The sequence below is a fragment of the Heterocephalus glaber genome, unplaced genomic scaffold (assembly GCF_053883595.1).
Source record: "Heterocephalus glaber isolate CG9 unplaced genomic scaffold, H.glaber_assembly_v1.0 deba00001444, whole genome shotgun sequence".
Classification (NCBI taxonomy): Eukaryota; Metazoa; Chordata; class Mammalia; order Rodentia; family Bathyergidae; genus Heterocephalus; species Heterocephalus glaber.
The window spans coordinates 17,531,697-17,543,304 of NW_028258297.1; the positions used below are offsets into that span (position 1 = coordinate 17,531,697).

Below are 11,608 nucleotides of genomic sequence, written 5' to 3' on the forward strand. Positions count from 1 at the left end.
GCTAGTTAAAAACACAATGTCAACTAAGTGAAAAATTTAGAAAGTAAAAGGTGTCTGTAACTGATTTCTTAATTTCCTTGAGTCTTTCTTCATGGAATTTAAAGGCATTGTACTAGATTCAAAAGTTTTCAATTTATAAGGTAGTCCACTTCAGGCAAATTTCTTAACTTTCCTGAGTCCTGCTCAACAAAGTCTTTAGGCCGTGTCTTTTCATTTTTGCAGATTTCTTTCTTTGTTACTTTCTTTCTATATTACTTAAGTTCTCACTAAGAAAAGAACATTTAAATAGGTCAACATTGCAAAATGATTCACAAGGCATTAATCTTCTAGGGTTAGAGACTACTTCTAAGAATATTTTTGCGTACTATGTATTACAACAAAAATATCCTTTTATTTTAATCACATTTCCATCAAGAACCAAAGAAAAGTAATCAAAATATTTCTAATTTTTCCATATTAATGAACACCAAGCCATCAGAAAAACCATCAAAGAAAGACCTTAATCAGATGTAATGACATTTAAATCAAGATATAGATCATTTTGCTAATATTTGAATTTATGCTTCAATTGAAAATTCTGATTTGAAATATGTTGTTTTTAACAAATGACTGCTTTTTGTGTCAGTTAAAGTCTCCCATTCACTTATTTTATCTTGGAACCATGACAGGCATCCTACCTTGAGGGGATCACAGCATCTATCTTTCCTTTTCTCTGAAGATTGTGTCTCTGTTGTTTTATTCAAGTGCTGATATTCCTCCATGATTGAAGTATAGATACAGTATTCTCAGTTGTAGGTGGTTGATTTGAATTGTTCACCTACGCAGGCAGAAAAATATATAACTTATTTCACTTTAACAATATGCAATTTGTTAATATCTAAGGTTAATATCAACCAATCAGTCAATCCCTAATATTTTATCTTAGCCTGCTATGTCTCCACCACTGCGCTAGGTAAATGCTGGACAAAGACAGACAACCACACATTGTTCTAGTGTTAGGGAGATGATAATTTAATAAGGGATGAACTTATGGAAAGAAATTTGAAACGAGAAGTAAATTTGATGATATAGGATCATATTCTATATGAACACAGACTTTAAATTACAGAAATTAAGATTTTATATTTTCTACACATCTAAATTATAGGATTTATAGAAGCCAATGTGTGCTTTATTTATCTTTATAGCTTTACAAAGCACTCCACGGTGGCTTACACATAATAAATGTTGAAAATGAAGAGAAAATGTCATGAAATGAATTGGAACTAGATGGCCTAAGATGGTTTCACAGAACCAGACTCACAATGCAGGACAGAATTCAGAGATGTTTAAGAGCACAAAGTGTACTCCAAGTACCTCTCAGACAGACTGACCATGAGTGACTTTTCACCATTCTGATCATGTTTTAATTTTGTTCATTTATTTTTTAAAGAAAATATGTGCATACAGTTGAAAAGACAAAAGATAAACACAAGAGTTCTTCAGCTTGTCCCCTCATTCCAAAATATGATATGCATTTTAAAATATAAATATTTTTTTCTTTGTGATACAACTTATGGCACATTATTAACTCAGTCCTCTAACTTTTTAACCTGCGGAACACACTCAACTTTATACTAATAAAGGGCCTCTTTATTTTTCTTATTCCATCACGAAGTATTGTCTATAATATATATAACTAGAACCATGTTACCAAGAGGGTCTATGAGAGAAATTATGATTTGAGAGATATTAAGCCCCTCTTCTAAAGATTAGTAAAATATTCAACTTCTTCTGTTAACTCACTCCTTTATGGATAATGTAATTTTCTCTGAGGTTTAGAAAATGTATTCGTATTCACATATATGTGTGCAATATATATTTATGTATTTTGTAAATCTACATAGAAGCACAAATATATAATTCTAGTAACATTGTAATTATGTGTTTAATATACTACATGTACAGTTGATCCTCACTACTTGTGGTAGTTATATTCTATAGTTTCTGAATTAGCAAATACTGAACCACTGTTCCAAGGGAAAATGTAGGTTTAGGAGATGTGGCACGTGGGCTCCCGTGCTTCGCGTGCACTGAAGAAGGGCCCCTGGGTGATCACTGGGAAAGGCCTTAGAGACGAGGATGTGGGGCCTAGCACCTGTGCCTCCTCCGTGGCTGACGCTGTCGGTTTTGGCAGGTGTTGGTCGCTTTTCCTTTTGGAGGTTGGCAGCAGCGATGTGGAAGGACTTGGGGGCCGTTCCCCACCGTGGCAGGAGTGCTGCCCAAAGCTGTTGCTGTATGAGAGTCCCAGGGAATCTACGTCCCCAAAGTCTACGTACGGCCTATTTGCCAAGGGTTCCATATTCAGCCCGACAGTGGCTGCAACCTTGGTACAAATGCGGCGGTTGGGGCAAAATGGACATCGCCACGTAATCACGGAGTGAGATCCCTGTCATGGAATTCTGACTAAGGCCTTACTAAAAACTGGTGCCTCAGTGACTGCGCTTGAAAGTAACAGAAGGTTTATTCCACATGTGAAGTCCTTAGGGGGAAAGCTAAATGGAAAACTGCAAGTGGTCCATTGTGACTTCTTTAAAATGGATCCTGACAATCATAATACCCGCTGTGCTTTCACAAGAGCTTTTTCTGAGTTCGGGAATAAAAGCAAATTCTTTGTCAGAAGATATTCCATTTAAAGTAGTTGGAATATTCCCTCAGAAAAATGAAGTGAACCCACTTTGGAAACTTTTACAGGATGTGTATACCTGTTCTTCTATATATAGATATGGCTGAGTACAGCTCTGTATGTTTATTAGTGAAAGCTGACATGAGCTCCCTGTTTCGGCATTGGATGGGTACATCGAGAAAGGACAACCAGCTGCTGAGTTCATTGACTCCGTATGATCCAGTGACTATATTGAATGAAGCAAAAATTGAAACTAAAGTGAAATGTGATATCTACCCTCAGGACGATAAGCACCTTTTTGAAACTATAGAACGTTCCAGTGACGATGACAGTAAATGGCTATATGACAGACTCCTAGAAGATATAGAGTGTTAGGGCAATAGACTATCAAGACACTAGCTGAACAGTTTATTTGGAAAACGAGACACAAATGAAAAAAAACTACATTGAAAAGTGGATGTCTTTTCAACAGAAGATAACTTTTTCATCAGACTAGGAAACTCATTTCTGAAGTTGATACTATTGCCACATTGGCTAAAACAATGACTGCTATTTTATTCACAACTGAATAAAAGGAAAACTTCTGTTAATTGTGAGTTAATCAGATTGAATTGGTTTTGTTTTAAATTCCTATCTAACATAATGCCGAGAATGTAGCTTAGTTGTAAAATGTGTGCTTAGTATGTATGCACAAGGCTGTGGAGTCACACGGCACTAAAATTTTTAAAAACTATTATCTACTGTAAACATACTGGCAGTTCATAGCAATTGAACTTTGGTTTACTTTTAAAAATCCTTTTGGCCAACTGTCTTACATAGTATTTAATTTAAATGTTCCCCTTTCACCCTTGCTGAAATTTGCACTCCTCCTGTGGGGCAAAAGAGTTTGTATTGTATTAAACTTGAAAAGTAAATTTTAAAAAAAATATAGGTTTAAATTTCTGACAATCTTTGGTTATGACATTTTCATCTATTTATTAATACATAACCTGCGATGTATATTTCTGTTTAAAAACACTTTGCTTAATACATACTGTTTGTTTTACTAACACTGAATTAGTAGCCATGGTACTATAATTTGAATCTAATGAAAGGTTACATAACATATGTATTATTTTTCTGTCAGGCATTGTCACATGAAAGCACACTGTCTGGCTCTGCAGCCCATTTTAAGGAGTGCACTCGAACATACAAAGCCCAAAAAGTACAAACACCATGTCAACAGACACACCATGAAAAGGAAACATTTTTACACAAACTATGTCAACAGACACACCATGAAAAGGAAAATTGTTTTACATTGTGTATATTGACACAGGAGGCTGAGGATTACCTTGTATAACCTCTGCTGAAATCATGATGACTGGAACTTGTAGCTACTGTGTTCATGTATGTCAACTCCCATGAAAGACCAACAGTACTGCTCTCACTGTTACAAACATTTTTTTAGCAAGCAGGCAAATTTGCTAACACAAAATCTCCAAGTGAGGGTCAACTACACAAATGACGTATTAATTACTGGAAAATGATACATTGATTCTCTATATTTTAAAAATTTAAAGAGTATAAATATATAATGCATATTCAATATATAATGGATAGATAACAAAATTAAAAATATTAAAGGAGATTACCACTTATGCATGAGAGTGTATAAAAATGCATGGATAAATCTGTATCTATGTACGACTCAGTGAGCTCCAAATTACTTCATTTTTTGCATGGATGGCTGTACATGGGTATGTTCACTTCCTGGGGGATTCAGGTGAACATAAAATCATTACTTTCACAGTCTCCACTTCCTAAGCAGCCTTTTGATACATTGCCCGCAATTTTTCCCAGGAATATGTCTCCTGGTATCATTTCTCTCAGGATTAATATACCAGGAAATCATTTTTACCATCTTCATCCTATATTTGCAAATCTCTGAATGACTTGCAAGGAGGCTAGTCCTCCTTTACCTTTAGACTCTTTTTATCTTTGGACTGTTCCTTTCTACTAAAGCAAACTTTCTTGAAAGCTTGAAGACTCTTGTTTCACCATTGCTAACATTGTTGATATTTCAGTGGATTAACTTCTAGTTGTTCTGTCTCTCGGCCTCTTGTCTTACCTATCCATATCATATCTACCCTCAGTTTATTTATAAGAGTCCTTGTATCACACACATACACATTCATTCTTCCTATTTGAAGATCTCCATAACCTAAACCCAGCTCTTGTTTTAATTTCATTTTTTAAATACATGCATAAGCATCTGTAGAGATGGGCCCACTGTACCAAGAAGAAAGCTCTCTACCCTCTGGAATGTTTCTCCACAACCTGTGATGCCCTTCTTTCTGTTTTGAGTTTATTGTGCACAAAATCTTGCTTCTTCACTATTCCCCCAGTAAGCCCACTTGAATTAACCTTGCCCACACTGATGTTCCACGGAAGAAAATAGCTATCTGCATGTTACTTTTCTCTATGTTGGCCCTCCTTGACCAGACTACTAGTCTACACTTAGCTCCCATATCTTGGGATAAAATACTCATCTCAGAATTGGAATAGCAGGACAGTTTTTGTTCAGCTGTAGAAAGTAATAAGAAACAACAAAGGACATAGAAAGTGAGAGTATCAGTAAAGGTTGAATGACTATCATACTTTGTGCTTTCCTGTAGCATTTTCAGTATAATTTGGAAGACTTTAACCTCTTTTCCTCTGAACATATTTTTCTTTCTCAGAGTTCAAAATGGTTGACACAGTAGTAAAATTGGGGACACAGCACGTGTGTAAGACCAGGCCACAGGCACTGGGGTCTACCCTGGCAACTCTTCCATGAAGAGAAGTGTACAGTCCTTCCCAGGTTGATTAGGGTGGAGTCTGTGGAGAATCTTACCAGGCTCTACTCACCTGTGTCAAGCTTTCACTATTTCAGGGGTGACAGAAAATCAGTGTCCCCATGTGGCTCGTTGCTAGCATGCACCTGTGCAGCTGAGGAGGAAAACTGCACTTACTAACTTAGACCTTCACAAGGGGCCTCCCTATTCCCACATCATTTTGACAATAACATCTTATAAACATAGTCACTTTCTTCATTTGCAAAAGGAAAGTTATATTTCTGGAGACCTCAGTTTGAGCCAGAAACTGTCCCGGACAGAGGTTTTCTCATTTAATTGGAGAGAAAACTATTCAGAAAATATTTCCTTTCCCCCCCCCTCAACTGAGTCAAATATCATTGTAATCTGGAAAGCAGAGTACCTAAGTAACTTAGGCACACATTCTATTTCCCTGTGCTTAACTACTAACTTCCGCCCTCCATTATTCAGTTAAGAAATAGGGAGTCTACTCTAATAATTCCATAGAGTTGGTGAAACTTACTGTCCTGAAGCACAGCTCAAAAAGGTAACCAGAGGTTCACCTTTTCAGACTTACACCTCTTCTAGACTAGAAAGTAGAAACAGAACTTCAAACTTCATTCTTAAATTATAAGTGTAAGACCTTCTATAAATGAAGACTTCTAAGCCTGAAGCATATCTGTCTCCAGAAGGCATAGATCTTGAGGGAGTAGAACGTGAGTGTAAAGAAGACACAAAGCATAAAATTGATGATATGTATCATGACCTATAAAATATTTTTTCTTTGCAATTTGTAGAAATTTCTTACATAAAAGATATGTTGAAATTAGTGTCAAGAGTTCTTACCTGAACGTTGAATCTGACAACAGCAATAACTCCACCCTCTATCTGTTGTCAAAGCCTGCCTTCGAATAGTTAGATGGCTTCTTAAAAACTCAAACCAGTGATGATTAACCACCATGTTGGGTCATCAGCCCAGGTAAACAGAAGAAAATTATCTAGCTGTTTCTAGTTTACTATAAACTTGCGCAGTTTAACATTTATATTAATAATTTCTCAGAACTTATACATCATTTCATATTAATGTTATTTTTCAAGTCCCTGTTTCTAAAATGGACTAGCATATTTTATTCAATTAAGTGGGTGGTATCCAACTTTTTTTAGCTATATAAATACAAAATATGCAAGCTTTTGAAAACCTCACAAATAAGACAGAATCCAAACTAATTTTTAAAATATGTCTACAGGTTACATTAATATTACAAGATAAAATGCATTCTTTTTGCTTGGGACCTGGATAGGGTTCTAATATGATGTAGATCTGGATGTCCCACCAGGAATAGTAAAATTTCCATTAATTACAATCTGGGTCTGCTAAATGACAAAATCAACACTCTGCATGATAGAAACCTGAAGGAAGCATGGTCACATAGTTCTTTTCAGGGAAGAGCTTGATGTAGTTGTAAGTTTTTTAAATAGGCATAATGTATAATTAAGTCAATAATTCAAATATTTTTGACTTCCTACTATACCACTGTAGTGCTCTGTTTTGGAGGTGAACTAATGTAAATAAGGTAAAAACCCTTCTCTCTCTCTCTCTCTCTCTCTCTCTCTCTCTCTATTGTGTGTGTGTGTGTGTGTGTGTGTGTGTGTGTAAGCAGATAATCAGATAGCTAAAAATACAGATGCATATAAGAAAATATATTGCTTCTTATCACTCCTGCTGTACAATTGTTGGTACAGCTTTATCAAAATACCAATCCAGCCCATACTCTGGATATTCTGATTCAGTAGAACTAAGATACAGTTTTTTTAATAAGTTAACTTTTATGTAGTGCTAGATTTTGAGACCATTATAGAAAAGATGTAGAACATTTTCCATCATTTTTATGGACTTTCATTAGAGTGCAAAGACAGTGTAGGTGTCTCATGCTAAAAGTTTCCACAAAAGTTCATTCCATCCAGGGCACATCTGCTTGTTTCAGACAAGTATATGCACAGAATAAAGAAAACAGTACAAATAAACCGAAAGGCTTTAGAATTCCTGAAGTTGGTAATGATTCAATTTCATAATGTTTTCAGATACCAAAGAGCATTTTCCTCTTGTTTCTTTATTGTTCTTTAGGTAATTTTACAGCTCTTTTTGTATGACTGGTTGAAAAGTACGAGTGGTCAGAGAAAAGACATTGCAACAGGTCTTTCCAAATCAATGTAAGGCTAATAGCCTCGGACCAGTAGAATTGCAAACTTTGCCTAAAGGCCTAATAATATTTACTTCAGAGATAATCACAGATTTGATGAGATAACCTGGTCTCTGAAATCTGATACCTTGATGTCAATTAGTCTCTGCTATTTGCTAGAAGTATGAACTTGATGAACTCTAACCTTTCTGAACTTCAACATCCACAGTTATAAATTGAGGGAAGTTACTTGAGGGAAGGCTATGGCTTATGTAAAGTGTCTTACATTGTACTTATAGATTCAGTACCTAATTAGATTCATTGTATGACATTTGTATATTTTAAATTTTAGACCAGTCAATTCATGTTCAGTGAATAAAAATGAAACATCTGACCCATGTGCGCAGCAGTTTCTTGGGATAGTTTTCTGTCCCAGAGTTCTCAGGTGACCTGGCTCAGGCAGGGACCTTCAGAGTAACACAGCAAAGCTGTCACTGCCTGCCCATCACGTCTCCCTTGGCTGTGGTCCAGGGGAGCTCCAGAAAGCTACATACCCTGGAGAGAGTCCCCATGTCTCCCTCCTTGCTGCACTCAGAGCTTTCCCATCACTATGCTAAGCTCATTATAGCAAATATCTTTCTCATGTTATTCAAGAAGGTAAGGAGGCCCTGATCATTAATAATTTCTGTCTAATTCCCACCTGACTGTGTATTCCTCCTTTTCTCCCCCATCTCCTTAAAGACTAATGGTAACTAAAATTCCCTTTACCTTCAGCCTCTTGCAGAATTTTTCTCATTCACTTTCTGGACCTTAAACTTGCTCCTTCCCTGAAGACACTGCCTATCCTGCAGATGTGACAAATGGGAGCTACCTTATCCCTCCCACACACTGCTCCAGATTGCAGAGACATTTTTTCCAATTTGTTTCACTTTGATACTTACTATCCATTTTCCCAGTCTCTTCCCTGAGAATTCCCTGAGACTCTCATACCAAAATCCTTCATGCTTCCCCCCAAAAAACCTTACATTCCTTATCCCTGTGCTTGCTGAAATCATCTACCAACTCCTCAATCTCTCTCACTAATTTAATGACAGTTTTAATACCTGGTTTGAAGCCTATCTCTAAAAAATACTGCTCTTTTCATAATTATTGGTGACTTCTATGACCTTGAAGAGAAATCTTCGAATACACTGACTTCTTGGTTTTATTTGACCTTCTCTTCTCCCAAGATCTTTGCCTCAACTCATTCCTATAAACATGCCCTCACTTTGACACACCAACAACTGGAACCCTCCATAAAATCTGTCTCAAAGATTGAATCATCCGTATCCTGATGCAACCATGCTTCCCTGACTGGAATCTATAATCCCTACATTGATTTTTCCAGATATTCCAACATTCCTTTTCTTTCTCATATCCTCATTTCCCTTTATATATGCATTAAGTTTCATGGTCATAATTCCTGTCATGTATCTTCAAGTCATTTTCATTTTCTTGTACCTTTTTAATTGCTTGACAAACCATAACCTTGATTGTTTCCAACTCTTCGACTTCTCTGCTCATGTCCCCATGGAGCTGAGTGCACCTGAAGAAAAACCCTGATCTACGTTGACTTTAAATTTATGTCATGACGTTCAAGTGTACCTTTTATTTGCCTTAGAATCACACTGTATTTTCCTAGTCAACATTATCTTGCTTTCGGCATGACTATTTTGTACCTTCTCCTTTCTCTATAAAACTAACATATCTCTCCTCTCCCCATATTCAGCTGTTGACCTGTTTCACTGAGACACATGAAGAAGAAGCCTTCCAAAAGTCCTCTACTCTATCTACCAGTAGTACCAGTCCCACAAACTCTGCCTTAATGAGTTTCCCGTGCACCACCTAAGGCCAACTTCCACTTGCACATCCAACTGCCCCTCTTTCTTGTGTTTACAAGGATATAAATTTTTCCTTTGCTCATGACTTATCACTGATAGATCCTCAGAAAATGGGAAGGAGAACTAGAGATGGACAGAGGGGTGAGAGAAGGGAGGACAAGGGGAAGTAAAAGGATCTAAAATGTGCTATAAACAGGTACCAACCCCAGAATGAATGTAATAATTATGTATAGCAGAAATGTACTAATAAACATAAAAATAAAAAAGACTCCCTACTAAACATTCCCATTAGTACATGTGTTCTATGACTTTATCTTCAAAAATCCTTCTTTTAATTCTAATCCTCTTCTGCCCTGTTTCTTTTTTACTTTTCTAGGGAAAAAATCACCTTTGTTGAAGGCTTACTTATAATTATTGTTTTCAATTTCCTCACATTTGATCTCGAGCACATTCTAATTAGGTTTTCTTCCTCTACTTTTTACCTCAACTACTCTTGCACACATTATAAATTATGCCTCAATGCTGCATATAATCATCCTCACCTCCACAGAATTGATAGCAACCCTTGTGAGAGCTGATCATTCCCTTCTCTTAGAAATTCTCACCAGGCCACTAACCTTTGCAGCTTTTCTTCTAACTCACTGACTACTCTATTTGACCTCTTTTTTCTAAACCTTTTCTATATCCTTGGCTTCTTAATTCAAACATCTCAAAATTCAACCATGGCAATTTGGTGATTTTGGCTGTTTCCATGTCTTCAAGACCACTTATATGTTGATAATTACAAAACATTTATCTCTGGCCAGGACCTTCTTCTGAAGTCTAGATTTGTCCAATGCCTGATCACTGTCTCCCCATATTTATGTAACAAATATGGTAAGCTTAACATTTTCCCAACTGATCTCCTCATCTTATCTTCCCGAAAGTCTCCTCCTGGAATGTTCCCATCTCAGGGAATTATAATTCCATCCTACCAGTTACACAAACCCACAACATACTAGCATCATTCTTGACTCCTCCTTTACTAATTCATATTATTTACTAATCTCAAAATATGTCTAGAATCTGAATATTTATCACCACTGCAGGTATCACATTTGTCCTGAATTACTGTAGTGTTCTCCAGCTTACGCCTCAACTTTTCTCCTTCCCATTCACCACCCCTTTTCACTAAAGTCTCTCCTTCTTATACATGTCAACACAACAGCCAGACCCACCTTGTTGAAACAGGTCACATCCAATAACTGCTGTGCTTAAATTCTGCAATAGTTTCCCCCATCAAAAAGCATAGAATCCAAAGAATGACCACAAGGTCCTGTAAGAAACACATCCTATACTTGGGGATCTTTGTATTTTGTTTCTGTCTAGAATCTTCTCCAGGTGTCTACATAGCTCATCTCTGACCATTGTCCATGACCCATATAAGCGACACTTGAGCCGAAATTTATTCCCTCTGACGCCCATCCAAGTTTTCTATTACTATATTTTCCTCTCATTACCCATCAGACTATCAATTTTGCTCTATTTTGCTTATTGTCACTTTTCCCTTGCCTCATAGACCAGAAGTTTACAGTGCAGTGTAAACTCCAGAAGGGCTAGTATAGGTCCACACCTGTTTAATTTAATGCTGCATTTTCCTACTAAATCATTTCTTCCAGAAAACAGGCATCCTGCATATTCCATGTATATCCCCATCATTTTTCTATCTCAGAGCCTGTGCACTTTTTCTTCCCTCTCCTGGGAACACTTTGTGTCCAGAGTTCCATCCACTTTTTACTTCAATTATTTTTCTGCCCAATCATTACTGTCTCGCAGATGCTGACCCATTTACAAATATAATGTTTATAAGTCTCTACTTGCCTTAGTTCCACTCTCAGTATCTCCTAAAATTACATAGTAAGAATGGCTGCTATCAGGAAATCAACCAATAACAAATGCTGACAGGGTCGTGGGGTAAAAGGAACTCTTCTCCTCTGTTGGTGGGAATGCAAACTGGTGCAACCACTGTGGAAATCAGTATGAAGATTCCTAAAAAAACTAGAATTAGGG

General features: G+C 36.8%; 1 protein-coding gene and 1 pseudogene across 4 annotated transcripts in view; one reads left to right on the forward strand and one right to left on the reverse strand.

The window, feature by feature from the left end:
* The window catches only part of LOC101703116 (solute carrier organic anion transporter family member 1B3), a 56,211-nt gene extending 49,809 nt beyond the window's left edge, over positions 1-6,402 (reverse strand). For 2 of the 4 annotated variants that reach the window (XM_087214045.1, XM_004845784.4), the window contains exons 1-3: positions 6,346-6,402; positions 5,555-5,635; positions 678-817 (exon numbers count right to left, since the gene is read on the reverse strand). Coding sequence is in view for 2 of the 4 variants with exons in the window: in XM_004845784.4 (XP_004845841.1) it covers positions 678-761 (84 nt within the window). In the remaining 2 variants the exon portion in view is untranslated. The remainder of the gene's footprint in view (positions 1-677; positions 818-5,554; positions 5,636-6,345) is intronic. The other 2 variants (XM_087214047.1, XM_004845785.4) reach the window with 1 other exon arrangement.
* LOC147827489 (dimethyladenosine transferase 2, mitochondrial pseudogene) lies at positions 2,113-2,993 on the forward strand (annotated as a pseudogene).
* Positions 6,403-11,608: the final 5,206 nt, after the last annotated feature.